The sequence below is a fragment of the Heloderma suspectum genome, chromosome 2, assembly GCF_057233095.1.
Source record: "Heloderma suspectum isolate Gila_16-S chromosome 2, 16-S_ref, whole genome shotgun sequence".
In the NCBI taxonomy this organism is placed as follows: Eukaryota; Metazoa; Chordata; class Lepidosauria; order Squamata; family Helodermatidae; genus Heloderma; species Heloderma suspectum.
Window position 1 is genome coordinate 337,215,101 of NC_139459.1, and position 27,802 is coordinate 337,242,902.

Sequence of the window (27,802 nt, forward strand, 5' to 3'; positions counted from 1 at the left end):
AAACCAGCTTTTCCACTCTCCACTTTCACCCTCCACAAGAGGCTCTTTAGATCCTCTTCGCTTTCTGCCATTAGGGTGGTATCGTCTGCGTATCTGAGGTTGTTGATAATTCTCCCAGCAATCTTAATTCCGTCCTGTGATTCATCCAACCCGGCGTTTCTCATGATGTACTCTGCATCTAAGTTAAATAAGCAGAGCAACAATATGCAGCCTTGTCGTACCCCTTTCCCAATTTGGAACCAATCGGTTGTTCCATGTCCGGTTCTTACTGTTGCTTCTTGACCCTCGTACAGGTTTCTCAGGAGACAGGTAAGGTGGTCTGGTACTCCCATCTCTTTAAGAATTAGCCACAGTTTGTTGTGATCCACACAATCAGATGCTTTCCTGGCTCAGTCACAAAAGCTGAAGCTCTTCAGTGACTCATTAATACGACTAGGTGTCTTTGATCAAACTTCTCTGAGGCAAGAGCGCCAGGACTCTATGTCTTTTGCAGCCCTAGATGAATTAAAATGCTGCTGCTCCCCCAGTTGTGTCGCATGCTGAGGACATAACAATAGCACATTAAATGATCAAGGTCTCTTTCCCCTGCCATCCCCAGTTCATTTTAATGTCAGCCTCTCCTGGACTTCCTCACCTTCACAATTGTGCTCCTGGGGATCAGAAGGCTTTCATCAGGTCCCCTGGAATGCAGGACATATTGTCCATCTGATGAGCTGTTCAGTGACTTCTGTGCTTCCTTCAAAGGTGTAGACTGTGGAATGTACACCACAGCATTTACACAGAGAGAGATGCTCTTGGAATGTTGGCACCCCAAAAAGGTTGCCTACTTTGTCTCTCTGGTTGGGCTGGCCCTGGCCCAGCCGGGCCCACCTCATCCTTTTGCTTCCATCCCAGTCCTGCAAAGGCTACCCAAATGCCTGAATGGAGACAATCCATTGCCTTTCTATCCACCAGATGTTTGATTCCCTAAGACCGTACTACTGACCAGGTAGTGTAGCGGTTGGACCCAGGTTCAAATCCCACCCATCAGCCAAGAGGCTCACTGGCTGACTTTATGCCAGTTGCACATACACAGCTTCACCTACCTCACATGTCTGTTGTGGGAATAAAATGGGAGGAGGACGGAAGAGCCTTGTATGCAGCCCTGAGCAACTCGGAGGAACAGTGGGATATAAATAAATGTGTAAATAAATAAGTTCTGGTCCCAGGTAGCCTTCCTTACTGTCTTTCTAGCAACCCACACTCTAAGTGGATCCCCCTCTCCCACTGCTCATTAGGAGCATCACCCAGTTCTTTACCAGCCTCTCTTTTCATGCCACAGGCAGTGTGAATCACCCAACAGATTAGAACCAGTGGCTATTGGATACTCCATTTTTATGCACTCTGGAGTGGGAACAAGGTAAGAGAGTGATGGGGTGACAAGGATGAGAAGGGGAAGCATTTCTTGTAAATACTCCTAATATTCTTTCACCTCAGTCCACACATACTTGTGCACAGCAACAGGACACATGCAGCTTCAAGGACCTTCACACACCTGCCAAACAGATGGTATGGTAATAGATTGTGTTTGTGTTTGTTTCACAGAGGGCCCCCGAAACGAAAAAGTTCCAGAAACATTGCCCTGTAGCAGCTTTCCCCAACCCTGGTTCCATTCAGATGTACTGAACAACCACACCCATCATCCCCAACCAGCATGGGCAATCTGAAGGGCTTTGCCAGGTTAGGGAAAGCTGCCCTAGTTTTCTCCACTGCACCTGATATGCCATTTCTGCGATCTCTTTCTTTAAAAATGGTATTGCACAATGCAATGAAAAAAAAATGGCTGGAGACACAGCTCATAAAAAGTGTTGGAGGTCAAATTATGTTTCCCCACTAAACACAGCCCATACCTGTCCAATATCATCAGGAGCTATCGCCCTGGGAATGGTAGGCACACGAGATAGAAAGTGCCCCCCCCCCCCGGGATAATGATCGAAGGGGTGGCTCATCCACCCTATAATACAGAAGCTAGTAAAACTGGCCTAAAAGATATTAGAGGTGAGGCAAGACTCAGGAGCCCAGCTTAGACAAAGATGCCACTGACACAGATAGGATCTCTCTCATATTTATTGTCAAAGGTTGGATCTGTGCCACATTGGGTATGTGACTGCAAAAAATAGGGAGCTGAGAAGTAGGCTGGGGAGGAGTGAGGTGGGGGTGATTACAGCTTGGTGCATGGAGGAAGATGGGCTCAGCCCAATTTGGCACAAACACTCATATATTACAAATACATACTTTGGGGGAATGCAACTGCATGATTGGGAGCTACCATGTGCAGGAGCTGGAGAGGGGGGCTTAACACACCCAGTCAAGAACTGGTAGGGGTCGCCACCTCTTTTCTCACAGGGTTCCTGACTTCAGCATCTGGGCTACAGGCAGAACTTCAAGAAGTCTGTTTCTCTCTCTCATCGTGAACAACCAAGAGTCGAGTTATGCATCTACAGTGATTATAAGCTTTCCCCCCCATGGTCATAATAAATGTGTCAGTCTCTAAGGCAGCCTTCCCTAATCTTGTGCCCTCCAGATGTGTTGGACTTCAACTCCCAGCATCCCTGATCCATCCATACTAGCTGGGGGATGCTGGGAGTTGCAGTCCACCACATCTGGTGGGCACCAGGTTGGGGAAGGCTCAAGGTACTGCCAGATTGTTTGTTGTTGTTTTGTGACAATGGGCTAAGATGGCTCCACCGCTCTGGCATTTCTCACATGTTAGTGGGCCCCAATGTGGCACCTCCCTGCCAGAAAAGGCTACGTCGCTTGAATTTGACATCTGCCTATAGGGCAGATGTCAAAGCTACAGAAGTCCAGCCAGGAAGAAAGATGCCAACTCTATTAAGGGGTGTGCGTGTCAAGTGCTCCTCCCTAAGAGTTTCCTCCAGGCTTGTTTGTGAAGGGAGAAGGAGACAGCTGACAATCAGCTTGTTCAAGAAAGTACCCCCCACCCCCACCCCCCTGATATTCTTGACAGGGCCCACGAGAGAACTAGGTATGATCCATTTGGGGAGGTTCCCTTTCCCTCTCCAATGAGAGGAAGGTTTGGGAGCTTCATCCTGGATTCAGGGGTGTGATGTCCAGCTGGTGTGCCTTCAATAATAGCCTCCCAGGGAGCCACTGGTAGGAGCCAAAAATGGACAAAGGGGGCAGAAGTCTTTTCTAGGAACAGCAGAGGATGATGGTGACAGGGACAGGAATCAGTGTCCATGAAACAAAACCTCAAAAAGGCAACTGCTACATGATCAAGATCGTTAAGTGCCACGGTAACTGAAATTGTGGAAGAGATGTGATTTTGGGAGTGGGATAGGGAATAAGGTGTGAGGAAAATAGGCCACAGAGTGCTGGAAACAAGTTGGTCTTTTTTTGCTTTGGGATCTGGGGAGGACAGGAGGAACAGGAACCTGAGGAGCAGGATGCCATCGGGTCACCTTAACCAGCTAAGGTCAGACTGGGGATTGGTCTGAAAAGCAGACTGCAGAAATAGCCAAAGAACTAAAAGCCCCCACACAAGGTCGGAGTCCAGCAAGTTCAGAAGCAGTGGTGGGTGGGCGGGAGGACGATGTCCCACCAGAGCTTTTGCTGTGGTGGTGAATATCAATGAACCCCGGAAAACCTGGCATGGAGCTGTCCTCCTGTGGCTGGGGAGGGGCTGCCCAGCCATTTTGGCAGGAGGAGGGAGTTAATGCCCTTGCCTGAGTGCTAATACTGAAACAACTGTATGAGGCGATCATGGAGGAGAGAGGCGTAGTCTTTGCCCAGGGGAACTCTGGAAATACGTGTGTGTGTGTGTGTGTGTGTGTGTGTGTGGTTGTTGTGTGCATGTGTGTATGGGATGCATAGGAACATAGGAAGTTGCCTTATTCTGAGTCAGGCCATTGGCCTACTCTGGCTGGCAGCGGCCTTCACCGTCACCTGCTACCTGATCTTTTTAACTGGAGACGTCAGGGACTGACCATGGAACCTTCTGCCTGTGGTGCTCTACCACTGAGCGCCCCCGCCCCGTCTGTGTGCATGTGTGTGTGGGTCCATGTATGTGTGTGTGTGGTTCTTGCCCACTGCTGCTATTAGCACTTTCATCCAACCCAATCCGATTCAGAGCTTTTCATCAATCACATCTCCCTCACTGAAGATGGCCTTGTGAGGTACAGAGGATGCACCACGCAAGCAGAGGGAAAGAAGAGCAAGGGCGTGGGGAGACTTTCTAGATCTCTCGCCTTGTGATCCTGGCTCTGTGAGGGGCTGAGCCTTCAGCCTGCTAGCCCTGCTCCCCAATCCCGCTTCCCACAACTGATCTCGGTGCCTTGTGCTATTGCTATGGGGAGAGGGCACGAGAAATTAAATCACAGTCTCAAAAAGCGTAGCCTTCTCCGCCGGAGGGGCTGCAGCGAGACTGTCTGGTGGTGGCAGCAGCTTTGCCTCCGCTTCAGGTGTCATGTACTCCAGGTGGTGGTGGCCCCAGACAGGGGTGGTCAGCAGTTGCCAGCGCTGGGGGAGAAACGAGGCAGCGGCGTCAATGATCAACTCAAGGCAGCACCTCCGTTGGTTCATTTGCATTTATTTGCATAACATTGATATCTCGCTTAAACTAGCCCAGTCAGGTTTTGTGAAGCGTCTTACATCAAATAACCATCAATACAACAAAACAGAATTTAGAAAAACTCTCAACCCCCTCTTTTTTTTTTAAACCAGCAACCAAGGCCAAACAAACAGTACACTAAAACCAAACAACCAATAACAATCAACCAGCACCACTGAAAGACACTTTTATTTGCCCAGGTATTCCAGCATGTGGGATGAACTGGTTTTAACAATGGTTTTATCTACCTTGTTGAGCTTTACTGCTGCGCAGTTCTACGGTTTTATGTTTCCACATGTGTCAAGAATGATGGCCTGTTTTCCATCCTGAGACTAAGCCCTGTTGTCCCATGTAATGCAGCCACCTGGAATTGTATGTTATCTAGAGGCTCCTTGGCCCTCTGCTCAAGGCCAGGCGCAGTCCCCGCTCATTGGGAAGTGCTAACAGCTGGAGTTGGTGGGGAGTTCCAGCCTCTTCGGAGGCAAGGGCCGTCCACTCAGGGGCTGAGCCGGTGACTGGCTAAAGGAAAATCTGCCCTGGGTTGCCAGGGCTGGGCTTTAAAAGAGGGCTGAGGTCAAGGCATGGGGTCTCCCTTTGTCCTGGTGGTCCTGGACCTGCTGATGGGTGATTGCTATCCTAGGAGACCCATACTTAAGTATGTTAAGGATAGGCCAGGTAGCTTTATTATTTTGCTTGGGTGTGCATTTGTAAAGCTCTCTGTGTATGTTGAAGTAATTTGGCTTTGTACCATCTTGTGTAACTTGCTACTTCCATTCTTCCCTTTCCCTCTACTCCTTTGTTTTGATCTTAATAAATCTTTATCCAGCCTTTAGTTGGTGTGACTTCTCTGCATAACCTCAGTGCTAATTTCAGTGCCTCTTGGCTTAGGAGGGTGGCTACTGGGTATTTTGGGGGACTGGAAGGCCAGGTTTGGCCAGCCCTATTTTGCAGGGGAATCAGAATTAGTTCCAGAGCGGTCCTACCTTGCAGGAAGGTTGGAGCTGGTTCCAGCGATCCTTCACAACATGACTTTTATATACTTACAGTTTTTATCATACACTGCCCTGATAGCTTTACTGAAAGATGGCCTTGAAATCTCTTAAAAGGTACAAATACATAAATAATCCTGAACTATCCCTCCAGAGATTCAAAGGCCTCCCTAAACAGGAAGCTCCTTACAATTTGTCTAAAAGGTGACAGAAAATCAGCCAAGTGGGTATCCTTAGGGAGTTCCAAAAAGGGGGAACCAAAGCAGAAAAGCCCCTCCCACCCTTCCTGTCACACGCCCCCAGATGATGCCAGAGACCTCTCCTTGCCAATAGGATAGGCACCAGATCACATCTCTTTGGAGGGGCTGTGAGTAGCTTTGCATCTGCTGTGGGAGAGCAGATGCAGGTGGCAGTCTTTTCTGTATCACTCCCACCGGCCAGTATTCAGCTGTGGGTCTATAGCCAAGAATGCTACTGAGACAGAGTCACAGACAGGTCTCACCCCAGATCCTTGGCATTTGCCTCTCCAGTCTGCTTGAAAAGCAGAGAGCCAGTGAGTAAGCAGGCCGTGGCATTTACTGCTCCTCACCACCACCACCACCGTTGTCTGGGCCAGAGACAGGTGCACAAGCAGGCTGCAATGGTGAAGAGGAGAAGCAAGTCCAGGGGGCTCTTGTCAGTGGGCCACTGCTGGGCTGTGGGCCCCCAGCAGACGCCCAACCATGTCTACCCTTGATGCCGGCCCCACTCCACAATGAACTGCACAAACTCCTGCAGCCCCAGACAGGCTTTTGACAGGCCCAGCATGCCCGGAGTACTGGGTGCCAGGGCCAACTCCATCCTGAAGGGTGAAGCTGGGCACTGGGTGTGAGGCACTGGGTGTGAGACAGAGATGAGAGGCCGACACACTCACCTGTTGCAAGGAGCCCTTGCTTCGCAGAAGCTTGTAAATGACAGTGCAGGGGATACAAAGCATGGAGGCGAGGGCCAGCGCCCAGCCAATAGCCTCACCCCACCATGGGTAGATGTAGGTCTTGTTGTAAGTCAGAGGCTGGTAATTCACCACATGGAACAGGAAGATGCCCTGGTTAGGAAGGGAGGGGCAGGAAGGAGAGACCAGGTGAAGACAAAAGTAATACAAGACGAGGACAGACCATAGGTCCCCTCATCTGGCTTCCACCCAGCTTCACAATTTGAGTGCCTGATGCACCTGCCACTCAACTCTGGTTCAGCTTTAAGTGTTGCCCCTCCCCGTGTGCTTTGGGCAGGTTGCCTTTCTTCTTTTTTTAGCACTGTATGAACATTTATTCATTTATCTTGAAATTGATGCCTTATCTTTACAAAAATAAAATCATTAAAAAACAGTTGAAAAATTGCACTGGGGCATGGAGAGAGGGATTTAGGACAGGACAGTCCCCAGTCAATCAGCCCTGTCCACAACTGGTGTCTGCTGCAAACTTGACCCTAGAGAGGACTAGGTACTTTGAACTAAATTATGTATTCTATTTAAAAGGCTGATGCCCTTCAGCAATATGCTCTCAGGCTGCTTCTAAACTAACCCTACTGCTCTACACATCATGTCTCTCTTCCCCACTAGAAGATATGTATAACATTATTTAATTTGTGCATTTTACCCTGTTATACAATTTAGATTTTAAACGTATTCTCAGTGTTTAGCATTTTCTGTTGTCTTTATTGGGAATTAGGATAGGAACAGGGGAAGGAGAGGTTTCTGTCTGATCCACAATTCCAATGTTCTTAGAGTATGGGTATATGAGCAAATAGGGTGGCAAGAGAGAAGGATGTTAGGCATTCACTCTGTGTGTTGCGACATGTTATCTCTGGTTGCATGTATGTACATGTTCATGGAAATATCTTTGCGTATATGTACCCATATGTGATATAGAGAGTCAATGTGGTGTAGTGGCTAGAGCGTTGGACTGGGAGTCAGGAGATCTGGGTTCTAGTCCCCACTCGGCCATGGAAGCTCACCAGGTGACTTTGAGCCAGTCACAGACTCTCAGCCCAACCCATCTCACAGGGTTGTTGTTGTGAGGATAAAATGGAGAGGAGGAGGATTATGTACGCCGCCTTGGGTTCCTTAAAGAGGAAAAAAGGTGGGATATAAATGAAATGAATGAAAATGAATGAATATACTCCTGCCAAACATATAGATTCCTAGAGTAGCCTGCCTACATAGGAGAACGTAGTCACTGCAATGCCACATGGCAAACCTACACAGTGGGAAAATGAACCTGCTAAAAGTGTAGGGAAATTCAGTCTATTTCTGGTCTGTGTCAGTTTTGCATGTGTTCATGTGTTAAGTCTGTTCTGTCCAGTTTCTGCATTATTGTGCATTTTTTTAAAAAATCCACATGAAAATTTGTATATAAATGGGTATTTAAACACGTTTTTTAATTATTTTCTCACAAAATACATATTTCTAAACACATTTATCTCAATGTAAAATACTAAATGTATTTTATACCATGATGCTCCTTTTAAAATGCATTTTGGTACCATTTGTGAGCCAAGAACTGTATCACAAAATTCAGAGAAGTGTGAAATTTGATGGATAGGTATGCTCCAATCCACACACAAATCAGGTAAGTTGGCAACAGAATTCACAAAGATAAGATTCCTCTAGCAATCCTACTGAAATGTCACACAAGAAAACAGGGCTATTTTGAAAGGAGTGGGGAAAGACAATAGTTCAGGGTAGGGAACATTCTTATTTTTACAGAAGATCTCCGTTTCAGTCCACAACATCACCCGCTGAAGGACCTGAGATAGCAGGTCTCTCTTTCTAAAAGAGAAACATATGTTGCCCCTGTGACTGAGGTGGTACAAAAGGAGAAGAGGCTGCTCATTTCTAACCAGTCCCATCTGCCAAGCTGCTGTGTAAGGTTATCCAGTGCCCTAAACTTTAGAAGGGATTGCTCTTTTACTTCAGAACACAGCTTCACAGAGAATAAAGATCATCTCAGACACACCAGCTAGCAATACTGCAAATTAAAAGTAAAGGTTTTTAAAAAACTGAAAGGGAATTTATTTTTTTTTAAAATGGTGTGCTCCGGTTAATTGTCCCTTCCCCTGCCCACATGGCTGTGTCAAGGCCACTAGTGGGAAAATAATGTAATGGGATGCACATGCATGAAAAGCTCTATCCCCTCCTGAAATGTGGAAAGTTAGTTGTGATTCCACATGCAGCTTACAGTGGAAGAGCCACAATTAGCACTAGGAGCTGCCATTCCGGAAGTCCCCGTAACACATGGGCATGATCAGTTCAACTAGAGTGCAGGGGAGACTTTCCTGCAGAGTGGAATGCAATTTCTTGAGCGCTAAGGGGAGTCACTGTTTCCAGAATTAACCTGATCTTCTCCCTCTAAGAACATAAGAAGAGCCATGCTGGATCAGACCAAGGGTCCATCTAGTCCAGCATTCTGTTCACACAGTGGACAACCAGCTGCAACCCACATGAGTGCAACAGCACCCTCCCACCCATGTTCCCCAGCAACTGGTGTACATAGGCTCACTGTCTCTGGTACTGGAGATACCACATAGCCATCAAGACTAGTAGCTATTGATAGCCTTTTCCTCCAGGAATTTGTCCAACCCCCTTTTAAAGCCATCCAAACTGGTGGCCATCACTACATCCTGTGGTAGCGAATTCCATAGTTTCACTATGCGCTGTGTGAAGGAGGACTTCCGCTAACATCTCATATACTGATTCGGTGCCAGTGGCAAGAGTCAACAGGGCATATATTAAAATGGAAGGTAGAACTGTGATGTAGATGTTTGATTCAAAACATCTGGAGAAATCTTAGCATCAGAAGAGATGGTAGAAGTGTACAATTGCATTTCTATCTCTTCCAACCATTAAAAAAAAATCGCAGCTCTGTGAGTGTGTGTGTGTGTGTGTGTGTGTGTGTCCCAATCCAGACTGAGACACTGGCATGGAAGGAGGGGTTTTGACCCTTTCCCCTACACCATTGTCCTGATGTAAGTCCCCCACCTCCAGCTACTATTTGCCCGGGGAGGAAAAATGTATGAGCACACCTCGCATATATTTTTATAATTGAGGCACATGGGAGCTTGGGTGTGTAGGGTGTTCATCAGGAAAATGATGCAGGAGGAAAGGGCTAAACTACCCAGATCAAGTGGGTATTTTTCTTTTTTTGGCATCTGGCATCCTCACATTTGAGCATGGTTAGACAGAAATCTTTGAATGGGACAAGGGGAGGGCAAAAATTACCAGCACTCCTTTGCATGTGCTGTACTATTCAAATATATGCAAAATTCCAAGTCTCCACTGGCTGGGAATGGGCTACAGGGTGAACCTTGTACAGTCAAGCCGTTTTCTAAAAAATTACCATTGGTTAAATCTGGGTGTGAAAAGCCTGAATAGGCCTGGCTTTAGGAAGGAGCCCTTCTAATTTTGCCCCATCTCTCGTGACTCACCACACACACCACTGGGGTAATAAGTGACCAGCACCACTTCATGTAGGGCAGAGGCCGGTAGCCAATCATGCGAGCGACATCATCCATGAAGCGGTCAGCTCCTACAAGGAACAGCCAATCAGACCTGAACCACAATCCAGGCACTCCCTCCCTCACCAGCCTGGAAAGGGCACACCTGGACAGAGCTCCAGGGCCGAAATCTCCCACAGCAGCCTTCCCCAAAGTGGGGCTGTCCAGATGTGTTGGCCTACAACCCCAAATATCCTCAGCCAGGGGAGGACGTTGGGAGTTGTAGGCCAACACATCTGGAGGGCACCATGTTGGGGAAGGCTGATCTAGCCCAACAGTTGGGTTCTGACAGTGGCCAACCGGATGGTTCCAGGATCATCTTTAAGGAAGGAGAAACTGCTGATCACCATCCTCTCTTTATCCCCAGCATCAGGCAACTGGAGATGAGCAACTGATAAGACCCAGTCATCCATGTACGGGTGTGAGTCTTGCTCCGTGGCCAAAACCATGTATACAATCTTGCAATTCGGAGGTGGAGAACCTCAGGCCTGGGGTCCCACTCTGGCCCTCTGGGATTCCCCAGAAAGCCACACCCCCTTCTGCTGGCCCTGCCCCTTTCCCCCCAACTACTCATCGTCTGGTGGTATCCTGGCTTCTGTGCAGTTTTCCCCCATTCCAAAAGCATGAAATGCCTCTCCTAAGGCTTAGTTACTGGCAGTGAGAGCTTTATGCTAAAATATACCAGGGTTTTTTGTATTTCTGGCTCTGCCCCTTTGCCTTCGCCCCACCCACTACTGGAATGCAGCCTTCAAGAGCTTGTCTGAAATTGAATTCGGCCCTTGGGTTGAAAGAGGTTCCTCACCTCTGGTGTAACTGGTGTGAATTAGCCGTTTGTGGGCTACAAGCAAGGAGCGGGCTTACTGGGCAGGCGAGGTGGTGGTACAGGACAAAAGAGAGGTGATGGCAACAGGAGCCAAGACTGCAGGGGCAGGACAGAGGCCAGGCTGGGGAGGGCTGCCCCACAGCAACAGGGGCCAAAGCAGGACTCAATCAGAGGACTGGGTAGGGAGGGAAAGTGTCCCCTTCCCTTTAATCTGCTTGTCCCCACTCTCCCTTGCCACTCACCATAGACCCAGGCAATCACCACACACTCCCAGAAGGCCTGCCACAGAAGTGTGATTCCACTGGCTGAATAGTTGTCAAAGAGCTGAAAGACGTACATGCCGCCCTAGTCACACGACAAAGGAAAAGAAGCAGTTACCAGATCCCCAGTGTTATGCCTAGAGCTCAGCCTTTCCCAACCTGGTGCCCTTCCAATGTGCTGGACTTCAGCTCCTATGCATCCCCCAGTCAGCTCCCCCATGCTGGATAGAGGATGCATGGGAGTTGTAGTCCAACACATCTGGAGGGCCCCAGGTTGGGAAAGGCTGCTATAGCTGGCTCGTATGTAACACGCATGACATGGTCACCTACATCCTTTGGGAGTTCTAGCTATTCAGGATGGGTCTTGCTGAGGAATGGAAATAACCCTGCCCTAGTCCTTAAGGGCTGCAATGACTGCTGCTCCAGGTGCTTTCGATGTTGGAACCTGCTGCACAGGTCACATTTTTGGACAGGCTGGGACATAGGGAAGGAGGCAATAGCAACCCCATATTAATGGAACTGCCTTCTCCTGGAGGTTTGTCAGAGTACTAGGTTGGGCATATCTCACGTTCCCTTTTGAGACTTTTCAGTCTGGGCAGGGATGGTGAGGCAATGGGTTAATCAGGCTAGTGCTGGTGAGGCAAAGCATTTCTGACTGGCTACATTTTCTGTTATTCTTAATAACCAGGAACTTGGCCTGTGCCTAGGAGGGTGTTGACCGCTAATGCAAAACCTAAAGCACTGGTGTAACACGGCCCGAGTGGAACACCCCTGCTCAGGAAATGAGCTGCTGTATTCTGCACTAATTACCTCTGCCTCTCACAAACCTAGGGGATCTCCGGATGATGTTGGGCTACAACCCCCATCAACCCCAGCCAGCAGGGCCAACGGTCAACATCTCGCGACCCTACGTTGGGAACGGCTGTCCCTTTCAAAGACAACCCCATGTAGTGTCTGTTTTACAGAAAGGGTGTTGTTTCTCCATCGTATCAGCAGCTCACCTGAGTCACCATGGAGAGGTCGATGATGCAGCAGACAAGGCAGCAGATGGCAGCCGTGATCTCTCTGCGCGGTGAGCCTGCTGCTGGCTGTGGGAACAGGTCTAGGATACCCGTGATGAAACCCTCCACTCCCACAAACTGACAGGTAGAAAGAAGATGGGAGTGGGGGGAGAGAGAGAGAGGGGAGAATTTGTCATCAGGTGGTGGACTACAGACTCCTTAATGCAATTTGGGTGGGGGGAAGAGTGATGTGGCAATGTCCACAGCTCCTGGCTAGAAGGCTTGGAGACTCTTAGCATAGGAACCATGACCTCCCAAGCAAGGCAACCATATTGCAGAGCTATGGAGGGCATGGAGGTGTGAATTCAGAGCCCTCTGCTCATGCTCAGCTGCTTTTCATTTCATTTGTGCAGCCCTCAGCAACCAGGCAATCAGAGCCAAAGTAGATGCTATTTTAAATGCGTGATTTCTGATCAGCCTCAGCTCCCCTGTCTTGACATACTTGCTATTTACAAAAAACAAAATCCAGACCCAGTAAATGCACTCACGCCTTTAAAGCATCATCCAGTTTGGCTCTTAGCTGGAACCAGGACAACCAGCCAGGAGCAGCATGGTAGTATGAACTCTCTCTTCTTAGAGAGAAGGGTAGGGTGATTTGCTCATGCTCAGGAGTACCCTAAAAGCCCAGCAAAAACATGACGGCAATTTCCTTTAAAAGGGGCCCTGGTGAGTGCTGAATCACTCCTGAGTTCCCCTTTACTTGCTCTGTGGGCACCACATTCCCCTCCCTTCCCCATCATGCCATAGCCATCAACTCCCTCTCTCCTTGACTTGGATGGCACATGCACACCTAGGGTTGCCAGCTTTTTAATCACCTCCCGCTCCCATGCTTCTAACAGCACCTTTATTATTATAGATGTTAACAAAGAATCATGCCTATCCTCAAGTCATGAAAAAACATCACCTGCTGATTTTGACAGATAAAGATGCTGTTAAAAACACAGAAGTAGGCTAGGGCAACTATGCCCCTTAGGTTGGCAAACTGACTCTCACATCATCTCTACTCCCCACCCTTTCCTACCCCACAGGAGTGGCTACCTGGCTGTCCAGCCCCAGGACAAGAAGCATGAAGAAGAACAGTGTAGCCCAGAGTGGGGAGAGTGGCATCAGGGTCACGGCTTTGGGGTAGGCAATGAAGGCCAGGCCTGGACCTGCAAGAGACAAGGTGACTTAAGAGAGATGGTGGCTGCAGGGGATTCTTCAAGGATCTAAGAAGCTGCCTTCACGAAAAAGTTCAGACCATTAGTCCAGCCACCAGTCCTGTTCTGTCTACTCCGACTTCCAAGGTCTAGGCAGGTTCTTTCCCTGCCCTGCTGCCTAAAATCCTTTTTAAACAAACATTAAATGGAGATGCCATTGAACCCGGGCCCTTCTGCATGCAAAGCGGGTGCTCCACCACTGAGCTGTTTTCATCCATGCAAAACACCCCAAAGAGCCAGCCTTTTATAGGGAAAGGGAAACCACCGATAAGGTGGGGGAATCAGGGGAAATCCTCCATTGCTGGCACTCACCTGACTCTGCCACCTGGGAGATGTCCACACCCTGCTCTGATGCCATGAAGCCCAGGACTGAAAACACCACAAAGCCAGCAAAGAAGCTGGTGGAACTGTTGATCACAGCCAAGATGTAGGCATCCCTGTAGGGCGGAGCAGGCAAGTCAATAGCCACACGCCTCCCTCTAGGACCAGCTAACACCCAGTATCCTCAGCCTGCCTCCCTTACCCCTGGCAGTAAGTAGGAGGTTATACAGTGCTTTCATAAAGGGAGAGGTGGCCAGGGATGCATCCCGCCTGGATAACCTCCTCCTTTTTCGAGCTGGAAGTCCTTCCCTCTACTCCCACATGTGTGGGAGCTGACTGCGATTGCTAAAATACACCCTGCACATGTTGAGATGGACTCTGTCGTATGTTCTGGGACTGAATCTCAGCACCAGAAACAGCCTCTGTGGCTCAAATTAAGCTAGGGCTGGCTAGCATTGCATAGCATGTGGGGGGGAGGGGCAGGGGGAAGCATTCCTTCCAGCATGGTTAAGGTGATGAGCTCAGGGTGCCAGGAAGCAGCGGAATCAAGCAGCACTTGGCACAGTCACCACCTGGCCTTCTGCTAGAAGATAACAACCTCCTGAAGCCCAACATTCCTGTTGCTGACCCCACAGAGTTGAAGGGCATTTTAGGGCAATGGTCTTTCAGAGGCTTGCTGGTATATGGGTAGGAGCTTCCTTTAAAAAAAAAAAAAAAGAAGTGGATTTCCCCCAACCCACAAACTTCCTCAGACGCTGCCATCAAAACAAACTGTGCAAACATTAAATGGCTGATCTGCTTATTTTATCCAGACTGCAGAATGTGGATGTTTGTGCAAGTAGGGAAGGTGGGAATTGAGATAATGTAGTGAAAAAATAGGTTAATTGGGGGCAATATGCTGGTGCAGTACACACACACACACACACACACACTCAGATTTCTGTAGTAACAAAATCCAAAATCTCCATCAAGAAAAGCTGAATTATGTGACCTGGAAGAGTATGCAAATCAAGCACATTTGCATACCTGTGTTTTGCATAATCTATTCAGCTTCTGCCAGTCATGGAGCTCCTGGAAATGTATCCTACTCAGCACATTGGGTGCACGTACCCACACCCGCACACGCACAACCTCCCTTGCCTTCTGGGAGTTCGTCCACACATTTTCAGCACTGAGTTTTGTCAGGCTGCCAAGTTCTATGTGCTGCATCAAGTTCTGCACTTGTGTAGAATGGCAGAATGCACACAAGGCTAGAAATAAATGCGCTGGGAGATGACATGCCAGTTGGGGGGAGGCCCAGGAGAGAACGGGAGCTGATGGGAAAGGGGGGCAAAGATGCCACTATTTGAAAATTAGAGCATTTTTTACCATTATCAGACCTAGAAACAAACTCTGTCCAAAAACAGTATTTAAAAAGCCAGGAGATTTCACATTTGGGTATTGAAATCCATGTGGATCTCAAGACCACCCATACATGGGATGGGGCCTCACCTGTAGCAGTTGTTGTGGAAGCGGTTGTAGCTGCCAAGTGCGGTCAGGGCGCCCAGCCCGATAGCATATGAGAAGAAGATCTGGGTGCCAGCATCAATCCATACCTGGGGTGAGGGGAACAGCCGTGGTATAAACCCCACCAGGTGGGGGCAGTGCTCTGTTTCCATGGCCTGGCCAGGCCACCAGGGGCAGTGGTAGTGACATGCAAAGGCCTTTTTGCCTGCACAGATTTTGGCTAGAGCACCTCATAGGTTCCCAGTCACTTCCCAAACTGAAGCCTTCCACCTCCCTCTCTCTGCCAGTGCCACCCCAATTCTTACCTGAGCCACAGCGAGCTTGGACCAGTCAGGTTTCAGATAGTAGATGATGCCGTCAAGTGCACCAGGCAACGTCACCCCATGCAACAGCAGAAGAATAAGAACCACATAGGGGAAGAGTGCTGTAAAATACACCACCTGCCAAGCAATGATATGATTAGAGTACTGCAACACCATGCTGGTGGGGCCACCCGCCATGTATGAATGTTGGGCTGTGCTCGGCTCAGTGGGTCACACACAAAATGTAGGTGCCTGGATTTGGGGGGGGGGGGTCAGCGTGTAAGTGAAGAGAGACTAAGGGACCTGATGAGAAGAGACTGGAAATGGCCCCAAGTGAAAATATCCCAGCTTATGGCCGTTAGAAGCCTCATTAGGACCTGCTCTCTTTTCTGCCCTTCATGTACACAGTCAAATGCCACTGGTTATAATGCAGGGCTGGGCAACTTGTGGTCCTCCAGATGTTTTGGCCTACAACTACCTTCAGCCCTAGCCAGTATAGCCAGCGGTGAGGGATGAAGGGAGTTGTAGGCCAAAACATCTGGAGGGCCACAAGTTGCCCAGCCCTGCATTATAACCAATGGCATTTGGCTGTGTACATGAAGGGTAGAAAAGACAGCAGATCCTAATGAGGCTTCTAGTTATAATGGAACAGTACCTGTGATTTGTTTCTTTTTCTTTCAACAGTTGTATGTGGCTTTCCAGAGGAGTAAATCAGGGAAATTATGATGTCACCCAATACACAGCTAATATCATACAGGAGTACTGGTTGTGAGAACTCTCTCATAAGAGTTAACACCAGTTGTGGTATGACACTAGCAGCCTTTGCTTGTATATACAAAGTGGTCTGCTTACCATGAGTTATGTAGCACTCTTCCATGCACCACAGTACTTATATAATGACTGTTTCTAATTCGCATCATGTGTGGTGGAGTGGGGAAATTCCCAACAAAGATTGGTGGTGTGTCCACTCTCAATGTATGAAGTGTATGAAAATGATAGTGTATGACACCTACATCAGAAAGCCTACATCAGAAAATGAAAGTGCATGAAGCCTACATCAGAAGCAGAAACAGTCAGCCTGTTACCAAATGTTATCTCAAAACCCATGAGATGAGCAGCTTGCTCAGTTTCTGAAATAAAGAAAGGTAATTTTAGCATATGGATGCTGATGGTTTCCTTGCTAGGGACCATATCTAGGTCATTACCGCTAACATATACTTTTTATACTTCCTCATAAGCTTCCCCTGTAGCAACGCACACATACACATACTGAAGAAACACCACAGTTACCTTCCCGGTTGACTTGACCCCCTTCCAGATGCAGAAATAAACAATGATCCAAGTTGTGAGGAGGCAGAGGATCAGCTGCCAGCTGAGCTCTCCTGGCTCAGACAGGTCCCCTGAAATTCGCAGCACCTTGTTCCTGAGTGGTAAGCAAGTGGAGAGGGAAATTAGCAGATGGTGCAGCCTGAGAAGGAGAAGAAAAGCCCCTTCAGGGAAACTCCCTGGCCTTTTTGTATATCTGGGGATTGGTCCTACCAATAGGCAGGATGAGACAATGTGTCTCAGGTGACAGATTTTGGGGGATACAGTTAAAAGGCAGCCAATGGTAAAAAAATATTATAATTTATCACCATGGAGGCACCCCTTGAATTTTCTACTTGGGGTGCCAAAATTATTTGGGCCCCTCTCTGACCAAATCCGTTCCTCTCCCACATTTTTCAGCCTGTCTTCATTCCTCCTCACTGGGGCCATACCCACAACCTGCCCCAGAGAGACCCACACCCAGGCATTCCTCCTAGGAACTACCACCCCACTCACTCCCAGAACTCAATGATGGGAGAGCGCTTGTCAGCCAGGCTGCTGCAGTTGCCAGCGGTGCCATTGCTGGTGTTGTTGCCGCAACCACCCAGGCCAAAGAGCTCAGTGCATTGGTGGGTGTTCCACGAGTGGCCGCAGGTGGCCCATGGCAGGGTCTCCGTCAGCGAATGCACCAGGTAGAAGAGACCCCAGACGAGGATCATGATGTAGTAGGAGTTACAGAAGAAGACAATGACCATCGAGGCCAGGCCCAGTCCTAGAGAGAAAGATCTGGTCAGAACCTGGCTCAGGGGAAAGATGAGTCATCGGTAGCCCTCAGAGACACAGCCTGTCATGAACTCATGCTAAGGCCTGGTCCACGCAGGCAGCAGAATGAAGTGACACAGTCATGAGGTGGTAGAACTGGCTGTTCCCCCTTAAGTTTCAGATGGGGAGAGATCATATTTTGAATGCTCTCTGAGGCTAAACTCTCCCTGCAACCAGAAAATGAACACAGCAAGGAGCAGCTGTCTTCATCTTTTCTCCATTATATGCTCACCCCAAGAAAAAAATGTTTAATGTGAGGTAATATTGTTTAAAGGCCACCTCCACTGACAGTCAGAAATGCTACAGTCCACTGTTGCACTTTTGCATTCTACAGTTATCTTGTGCTGTGTAAACGAGGCCTGAGTCCCATTCCTGTCCCTCTGTTTTCTTCCATGAGAACTTCAAAGCTGAGCTAAACAGGCTGCACATACTCTGCTGAGAGAAAGAAAAACCTGCACCAGGGAAACCTGGATTCTGCACCCAATAATATGAATTCTGTAGCATGCATAATAATACAAATTGAGCATATGTTTGCTTATTTTGCATAATTCATTCTGCTTCTGCTAGGTGTGGGGAGAGGCAAGGATCTACTGAAGCCCTCAACCCCAACTGCTAGAAACCCAATTCATTCTCCAATCTAAATTCTGAGAGTTCACAAGGCATTGCCTGCACGCTTTCAATACTCTTTCCCCTCTACAGCCTTAAGGCCTAGAAAACCACTTTTTAAAAAGCGGAAAGCTCTGAATTCTGTACCCAATACATTATTCAGCGCTTTTGCAGACTACTCACAGCCCTGCTGATCCAAGTCAAAGGCAGCTCCACCCATGTACATAGAGCTGGAGAACAAGAGTTTTAGGCCTTATGCCAAACGACATTTACTGATGGCACTGCCAGTGCTGCCAGTCCTTTGACATCATCTGCCATGTTTTCCGCAGTGCTTCTGCATCTCGTCTGGATGTCTGGGATGCTGCCCTGTTTGCTGATGTAGATCAGCTTTGTTTGAAGGCATGTACATAGTGCAGCTTTTGGAAAAAACATGGTGGCTGATGCCAGATAGGGTGGTGGCAAAATGGAATTCTCCACACACCAAGAGCCAAAGGGTGTGTGTAGGGAGGCCCGGGCCTGTCTATTACCACACTATCCATGTACGGTCCACCTCCTCCTGCCCTTCTAGCTAGCTGACTCCATTGCCTCAAGGAGTCCACCCTGCAGTCACAACATGGAGTCCCACAGTTACTAAAGCAAGGCCCTGGAATCACTCACTCGCCCCATGGCCTACCAGGCTCTGCGTCCCTCCCCAGCCTTCAACTAGCTGCTTGATAAGTGTCTGCTGCTCCACTCTCTCCCCCGACTGACAGGTGGCTGGAAACTAGGCCTCAGGTAGGCCACACAAGACCTTCTACTGCAATGGTGTTCAAACTTCGTTCTTTCAGGGAACAGTTTCCACACTGAGTTGTCTGTCAAGGAATCCCAGTGCCCTGCCATTGCCAAGGATAGTGTAGTGGGGGCATAGTGTGAGGGGCGATTCATAACGGGCACTGGCCAAACCTGTCAGGCTGCTTAGCAGGGCTCAAATTATGGGAGGAAGAGGTTGGGAGGGGCCTTAATGAAATCCCTAAGTCCCACCTCCCGACTCCCCCAATTCCAGCCAACGCTCATAGCCTTCTAAACAGGAGCTGAGGGGCCATCACAAAATAAGGGAGGCCGCCCCCTCTGACCTCCAAGTAATTCAAACACTGCTGCTCAGTTACCCCGCACAACATGAAACTGCAATCTAGAACATGGTTGACATTTTCCTGCATTTGCACATTACCCGGGAAGATCAGACATGGTGGACCAAGGAAGTTTGTCTATTACTGAAGAACTCCTGATAAACCTCCATGGAGCCCCAGGGTACCACAGAATAGCTGAAGCTATGCTAGAATACTCTCTTACAATACACTGCGCCCCTTGCAATAGATCCTGCAAATCTTAAGAATAGCCAGCTTAATGAGGCTTGTATTCCAAGTAGTGCAAGTGGCCCTGAGCTGTAGAGGGCCCTACTGAAGCCTTTACCTTTGAAGAGGGGAGCAATGTTCCAGGCAGCAATCCCACCTTGCTTCATAAACTGCCCCAGGGCCACCTCCAGGAAGAAGACGGGGATCCCCCCAACGAAGACGATTAGTAGATAAGGAATCAGGAAGACACCTGCACAGAAAATGAGACTTAGCACCCCATCACCCATTAGAAGTGCTGCGAGTGGATATGACTGACAGGGCCTTTTCAGTGGTGGCACTGGAATTGGGAAATGCCTTCTCAGAAGAGATCTGCTGGGCTCCCACCCTTTCTGTGTTTAAGTGGATTTTGATGTCTTACAATGCAATCCTATATATCTGTATTCACAACTTACTCCCAGGTAATTGTGCACATGATTGCAGTCTAAGGCTTCTGCTGTGTCTTGAATCAGTCTTTTACTCTCTGCTGCTATTTTAAATTGTTATATTGTTTGATATTTCTAGCTGTGTTTTTAATTTTTTTGTTAGCTGGTTAGAATATATATTATATAGAAAAGCGGTGCGAAAACAATTAACTAAATAAGTAAATAAAAGAAGCAGTCTGATACGGATGCAAAGAAGCATGTGGAACTTGAAGACCGATCCTGGCAATTCTCCATAATCTCTCTCTCTCTCTCTCTCTCTCTCTCATTGCTGTAGAAATAATGGCCTGCATAGAATGGCCGCACATACAATTCAGCCTCTCATATTTTAGCACACCTCTCATACAACTCTGTATTTCTTGAGAGTCTCAGCTGGACAAGCAGCTCCTGGGCAGCCAGCTTGAGAAGGAGGAAGATACCTCCTTTCTGTGCGGGGCACAGGTACCTTCTATTCAGGCTTGGCTTGGCTTGGCTGGGGTGGAACGGGGATCTGATCTTCAGTTCCCACTTCCTTCTCCAATGTTTTTTTGTTGTTTATCCGGTCAGTCGCTTCCGACTCTTCGTGACTTCATGGACCAGCCCACGCCAGAGCTTCCTGTCGGCTGTCACCACCACCAGCTCCCCCAAGGTCGAGTCCGTCACCTCCAGAATATCATCCATCCATCTTACCCTTGGTCAGCCCCTCTTCCTTTTGCCTTCCACTTTCCCTAGCATCAGCATCTTCTCCAGGCTATACATTTCCCAGAAGAGGGATTTGGGGCAGGTGTAGTATTTTTCTCATTGAGCGTTTCTACACGAAGCTGTTAATCGCTGTATCTACTTTCAGTTTCATAACAGAACTGGGATCCGAGTTCTACATAAAGAGCTTTTCCACTACATAACCCCTAGGTGGCACTGTGCCATAGTGGAATATCACAATTAAACAAGTAGGAAAATACCTATTCTTTCGCTTTCTGAAATCATGCCCCATTTTCCCTGTTCTAAAAAGACTGGGAAAAGTGCTCTGAAAAACAGAAGCAAAACTGGAGGATCATGACATTGCTTAAAGAACCTGTAAACAATTGTGAGTAAGGAATCATGAGCGCACAATAATGCCTTGTGTAGAAAACCTCATTGTCTCTGAAGCATGTCATGACAAGCTGCACCTGAAACTGCCGTGCACTTCTGCTTGTGGTTATAGTAATATTATTTAGTACTTAAATGGTACTGAACACTTTCAGCATTATGCTACTACAACAATTTTTTCTGCTTCATTCCCCACGCTTGTGACCCATTTCTCTGTATGTTAACATATATTACTATCGAGGTCGACCTTTCTGGCTGCTATTGGGTATGTTCCCTTCCCTAAGTCCAAGTCTGAAAAGAAAATAGAACTCGTGTACCCCAACATTCCACCATATGCACAGCTATGGCTTTGCACTGGAATGCTGGCCTCTCTTATGGGACCAATTTAATGCTCCAAGGTTTCACTGTTCCAATTTCAGACATTTTTTTAAAGACCTTTCTTTTTCAGTTTCAGACTTTGATATTGGTCAGTGACTCTCAGACACACGAAATGTGAGGGGCCTAGCCTGTCAGGAAGTATCTTAACACTTTTCAAAACATCTCCAAAGGACACCCAAGTGTCTTTATATATATTATTCCTGATGCATCTTTTCCAGTTCTTTGGTTGTGAGTTTCTTTCCATAACCATTGCACGTGTCGCCTGCCAGCCTCCATCCATTGTGGTGTGTGCATTCACTGACATAAAGCGCAGGCCACCATAAACAATGCTTTTTGAGCATTTGCTGGCACATCCCAGAAGCTGAAACCTGCAGGTTATGGCCAAGGCCTGGGAGCCAGTACACACAGCTGGAACTTTCAGGCACTTTCCCTGTGACTACCATCCATGCACCCAGTAGCCCCAGTGATTAGGCCTCCTGGTTCATTTCTTGTGCTAGTTGGTTCATTTCATTGTGCTAGTTCTGTTGCAGCATAGTTTTGATTTCATCTTCTCTGTATTTTGCCTATTGCTATTTTAGATGCAGGTTCTACATATGTCCCATATGAATGCATTAAGCCCGGGGCAACGATGAGGCTATAGAATGATTCGTTTGATGATTTCCACAACAGTATGTTACTGATACGATGGAGTGCCCGCTGCAGTTGGGGGACCACCAGGAATAGAGCATTTTTCTGTGTATATTAAAAGACTTTGAAGGAGAAGCATCCCAGATCTGCTAGGCAGCCATTTCTCAGACATGCACAGAATTTGCTTAAAACTGCAGATGCTAGTCAGAGGATTCAGGTTTGTTCCTGTCTTACCAAATTGGATTGATTTGCTGGGAAGCGCTAATCTTCCCACCCCACTTAGGGTTTGAGAAGCCAATGAGTGCCTGCAGTAGCTCCTCCTCTCGATCTCTTTCCCACTCTGAGAATGTGATGCTGCATCTTCTTGCTCAGCTCAGTATGTGGGTTGTGCTTTTCCCATTGGCAACAGGAGATGAGTAAGGGCGGAGAGCAGCTATTGCAATCCCACAGAGGAAGGGAAGAGGAGCTAAAAAGAGTGGGAGTGTTATTGCTATTATTCAGAATCCAGGATTTAAATTTTGAAAGGTTCAGTCTGGAATCTATTGTCAATGACAGGGCTTAAGCTCTGCAAGAAGCAGATCAACAATACAGAATGCTGCCTCAGTGCATGTGCAGAGCTTTGTTCCCTCTCTATTGGGTAGACACAAGCAATCCCTATCCACCTGGGATGAGATCAAAGGTTCTCCAGAACAGAGGGATGCTAGGCTAGAGCCAGGGAATTGTTTTCGTTTGGAGAGTTAAAAGCAATTTGAAAGAGGTAGAGTTGCTCGAAGTATCAATGCTTGTCCTGCTTTCGTCTCTAATAAACAGGTTCTGCAGAGGGGTTTTTTTAATTGCTTCCAAAATGTGTTTAACCAGAGGTGACAGTGGAACAAAAGAATGTTGGAAACAAAGCCACTTCCATCTTTCAAAAACTATTCTCTGTCTCCAGCTGTACTTGTTTGAGCTTCATCAGCTCTTCATTTTTGAAATTACACACTCAGTGTCTCATTTGAGTTATGGTTGTAAGACCTTGTAGCTGCAAAAGGTACAAGGAATAGCTAGACACAGGGATGAAGCAAATCATCATTTACCAAGTGGTAATTTACCACACTAACTGTACAACTAGGTACAGAGCTGATAGGCTGTAACAACTTTACAGGAGGAGTGAATGTTGCCATGCCACTCCTTCCACAGACACCTAATCAAGCTTTAAGTCTGTGGTAAAATTCATGGCACCACCTGCACAGATACTACTGCCTGGCTCCACCCATATTTGCATAGCTCATTGTGGAAAGTCTTACCACTTGGGAAAAAAGGGTTGACTGTATTCCCAACTTGACGAGAGGAGACCAGAACCTACCCACAATGCATCAGAATAGGGAACTTCATATTGTGACTGGAGGAATAACCAACAAGGTCAGGTAGTACTGCAGTTGTTAAAAGGGATGGGTATCGGAGCAGCTTTCCCCAACCTGTTGCACTCCAGATATTTTGGTCCACAACTGCCAGGATTCCTGACCATTGGCCATGCTGGCTGGGGCTGATGGGAGTTGAAGTCTATAACATCTGGAGTATACCAGGTTGGGGAAGGCTGTATTGGAAAGAGGCATCAGGATCAAAGGTCCACGAGGTCCTGCCATGACTTGCTCCTTAAAAGTAAACAGAAGCTTCCCTTGACCTCCAAACACACAACCACCATGGGTCAGTTCTGGATTAGAATTCTTTGCCTCCACCAAAGGTGTCCAGTTTTAGGGAGGGGTCTTCCTTAAGGTGAGCTGGATCCTTTCCACCCCATTGGGCCCCATTCCTCAGCTCCTGTGCCCTAGCATTGATCTCTTCAAGAAAACACACCCACAGCCACTACATCTCACTTGACCCACAACCCCAAAGCCCCATTCCCCATGGCCACCCTCTCACCTCCTCCATTTTTGTAGCAGAGGTAGGGAAAGCGCCAGACATTGCCCAGCCCTACAGCAAAGCCCACACAAGACATGATGAAATCCATCTGCCGGGTCCAGGTCTCCCGCTCAGGAAAGGGCAGCTTCGTGGGGCCCATGGGTACCACCAGAGGGGCAGTGATGGCTCTCTCCTCAAGGGTGGATTCCCCTGTGCCACCGATCGGCTCGGCACTCTCTGCCTCGGCCACCTCTGAGCACCCACTGCCCTCTGTGGAGACAAAGACAAGGTGTTAGCCAAAACTGAATTGGGGTCTAGGGGGGCCAAGTCAGTTGTTGAACAAAATCTTGATCTATTGCTGCAGAGATATCTGGAGAGCTGAAACGGGAAATGAATTTGGATTTATTTTTTACTCATCTCCTTAATATTGATCTTCTCCTTTTTGCCATCCCATTTCTAGATTTGTCTCTTCCATGAACAGGACAAGAAACTTAAAGAAATTAAAGCTGCGGTGTTGAAGAGTCACCTGAAAGCATGTAGGTCCACAGGCCATAAGTTACATTTTTCTTAATTGTACAAATGATAGGTAGTATTTTTTTCCTTGGAAGAGATGCTTTAGGGAGGAGGAGGGGGTCTAATGATCAATAAAAATTCACCCTTTCCCAAGAGTCAAGTGCAAAATCACTTAATATGGATTAGGAATCCCTTAATGCCCTTCAACAGAACCAGCCCATGACATTTTGTTGACTCAGATGGCTGCAGTGGATGATCTGGGCTGTCCCAAGATCGCTTGTAGTATCACCTGGGTGGAGCATAACTCTTATCTTAGGAACAGCAGCCTTCAGAGATGTGCAAGAGCTGAGATTTATGCCCCAGCTTCTTCTGCAGTGTTGCAAAGGCCTCTGGGGCATGCCTCTCAGACTGCTTCATTGGTGGCAGCTGCATGGGAGCTTAGAGATGAACCACGAACAATATCCTTCATGATGTTGCAAAGGATTCTGGGCAGCTCTGACATCTCTAGGCAGGGTGATGTGGCCTACCGCGGGGCAGCAGATTTTTGGTAATATTAAAAGAGAGAAAATTGTCATTTTAGCGTTTATTTATTTATTTATTTAATTTATTAATTGCCCATCTGGCTGGTCACCCAGCCACTCTGGGCGATGTACAGCATATAATAAAACAGTTTAAAACAATAAAATTCTACAATAAAAACGTTTTCTAAAATACCCTAGCCCACCCCAAATGCCTGCCTGAACAACCACGTTTTTAATGCACGGCGGAAGCTCATTAAAGAGGGGGCACGGCGGAGTTCCCTAGGGAGGGAGTTCCACAGAGTGGGGGCCACCACAGAAAAGGCCCTCTCCCTCATCCCCACCAGTCTAGCTGTCCTGGCTGATGGGACAGAGAGAAGGCCATCCGAGGCTGATCTTGTTAAGCGGCCTGTCTGGTGTTGCTGGAGGCGCTCCTTAAGATAGGCTGGGCCAGAACTATATACGGTTTTAAAGGTCAAAACCAACACCCTGAATGTGGCCCAGAAAACAACTGGTAACCAATGCAACTCCTTCAGCACCGGAGTGATGTGATCTCGCCGGCGGCTGCCTTTAATCAGGCGAGCCGCCGCGTTCTGTCCCAGCTGCAGCTTCCGAACCGACTTCAGGGGTAACCCCACGTAGAGCGCATCACAGTAGTCTAAACGAGAGGAGACCAGGGCATGCACTACCGATGGGAGTAGATGGTCGGGAAGGAAGGGGCGCAGCCGCCGTATCAGATGGAGTTGATACAGTTATAATTTTGGGGGGTGTCATTTGGATTTTCTGTCTGCAGCCCAACATTTCTTGGCAGATGTGCATCACTCTGCATCTACTAGGTCCACCACACCATAGAATAGGTCTTCTTAGGCTTTCTCTAAAAACGTTATACCCCATGTGAGCACTTGGAATGTTTATGCAGTTGGGCTGGACCCAGTGGAGGGCAGTAGCTCTGGTTTTGGTGGGGCAGTAAATCCATTCCAGGTTTTAGTCAGAACCAGCCAGAACTCTAAAAAAAGCTATCCAAGGTTTTAGTCAGAACCAGCCAGAACCCTAAAGGAGCTATCCAAGCTGCTGATCAGCACCTTGGATAGCTTCTTTAGAGTTCTGACTGGTTCTGACTAAAACCCAGAATGGACTTACAGACCCACCCAAATTGGAACTACCAGGTTCCATTGCCTGGACCTACTCCAATTACTCTGTGGTGCTCATAATCAGACTGGTTAAAGCATGGTAAAGGGGTGGATTCCTCCCCCCACCTCATTTCAATATTACACGAGATGTAAGGCAAGGGTGGGGCAAAAGGTACACTGGGATCTGCTGCTAGATCTTTGGGTGACTTGTAGTAGATTGACACAGGTTTCTGACTCAGTTTTCTAACAACAGCAACAGCAAAAAGGTTTTCCCCCTCCCTAAATAATGCTGCTGAAAAAGAACACTTGAGGGAAAACTAGGAGTGGATTTTTGTGTGAAAGGACTTGTGAGCTTGGTTCTGGTACTGATACCAAATTCCTGGGCTGAGCATGTGCTCAGAGGCACCCTGTTCCTTATTTCTTAATGAATGTCTGCCTACCTGCACCACCATTTTGGACCTGGGCTCTGGTTGGTGGATCTCAGGAGGGGGAGACGGGTTCTAAAACAAGGTAGATACTGCAAGCCTGAAGTCTGCCTGTCCCTGATGCAGGGATTCTAATCTGTTTTAGTAGTTGTCTGTATGAAACCAGGGAAGTGTGGTAGCAATCCCAGATTAGGGAACACAGAGTACAAGGATATGATCGGTTTATGAGGTGTTAGGAGGATGTCACTCATTTCTTCCCTTCCCCAGTGTTCAGAGAAGGAAGCTTGTGGCTGAAGGGGCTTCAGGTTAGTGAAGAAAAAGAAGTTTGTGTGTGTGTGAGAGAGAGGAGGAGGGGAGAGAGAGAAAAAAGATCACACTGGACTCTCCGATGCTATAGGCTTGCTCTGTACTCTTTTGTTTCCCTGCTGGGACAGGAGTGGCACTCTCCCAGGCAAAAATCAATGCCTAAGTGCCTGCCAGGGAACCTGCTTGGCATCACAGCTGTTTCAAGCCCACTTTCCATTTCTTTGACTGCCATGTACTTCAGAAACACTTCGGCGACCCGAGAAACACAGGAATTGAATTTTCCAGGCTACCTTTTATATAATAAGCATACTCTTAAACACACACACATGCGTGCGTGCGCATGCATGCACGCGCACACACACACCACCCTCTCTCATTCTGGAGTCCTAGTTTCCACGTCACAATGCAGGGTGGTGAGTCACCCACTAGGCAGCGATGCTGAATCCACACACTCATATATATACACACACACAGTCACACAAACTCACAGCAGTAGCCACGCTCACAATGGACTTGCACACACAGCCACACGACTGTTGCACACACATGGTGGTTTGTGATCCCCCCCACAACGCACTGGGGATGGGATCTGAGGTCCGCTCTCCCTCATTCAAGCTCTTTTTCTTTCAAAACCCCTAATATAAAGACCAACATAGTCCCCACCCCTTCCTTATCCAGCAAAGAGAGTGCCACGCCAGACACAAAGCAAAGAGCAAAATGCAGCCTCTGGACGGTTTTTTTAAGAAACATCCCAAGCTGCAGCGAGCCCAGAGGGACATTGCCTCTTGCCATTACCAGCCCCCACCCCACCCCAACCTC

At 47.9% G+C, this 27,802-nt stretch overlaps 1 protein-coding gene across 3 annotated transcripts in view; it reads right to left on the minus strand.

Annotated features, from left to right (window-relative positions):
• Nucleotides 1–2,084: 2,084 nt before the first annotated feature.
• Nucleotides 2,085–27,802, minus strand: part of LOC146355090 (sodium- and chloride-dependent creatine transporter 1-like) — a 28,647-nt gene continuing 2,929 nt past the window's right edge. The window contains exons 2-14 of one of the 3 annotated variants that reach the window (XM_084840652.1): nt 24,113–24,361; nt 19,783–19,914; nt 17,422–17,677; nt 16,891–17,023; nt 15,604–15,738; nt 15,284–15,387; nt 13,784–13,908; nt 13,311–13,423; nt 12,213–12,350; nt 11,194–11,296; nt 10,060–10,160; nt 6,512–6,682; nt 2,085–4,518 (exon numbers count right to left, since the gene is read on the minus strand). In XM_084840652.1, coding sequence (XP_084696778.1) covers nt 4,369–4,518; nt 6,512–6,682; nt 10,060–10,160; nt 11,194–11,296; nt 12,213–12,350; nt 13,311–13,423; nt 13,784–13,908; nt 15,284–15,387; nt 15,604–15,738; nt 16,891–17,023; nt 17,422–17,677; nt 19,783–19,914; nt 24,113–24,361 — 1,910 coding nt within the window. In that variant the 3' untranslated portion in view covers nt 2,085–4,368. Of the gene's footprint in view, nt 4,519–6,511; nt 8,405–10,059; nt 10,161–11,193; nt 11,297–12,212; nt 12,351–13,310; nt 13,424–13,783; nt 13,909–15,283; nt 15,388–15,603; nt 15,739–16,890; nt 17,024–17,421; nt 17,678–19,782; nt 19,915–24,112; nt 24,362–27,802 lie in introns of those variants that run through there. The other 2 variants (XM_084840653.1, XM_084840654.1) reach the window with 2 other exon arrangements.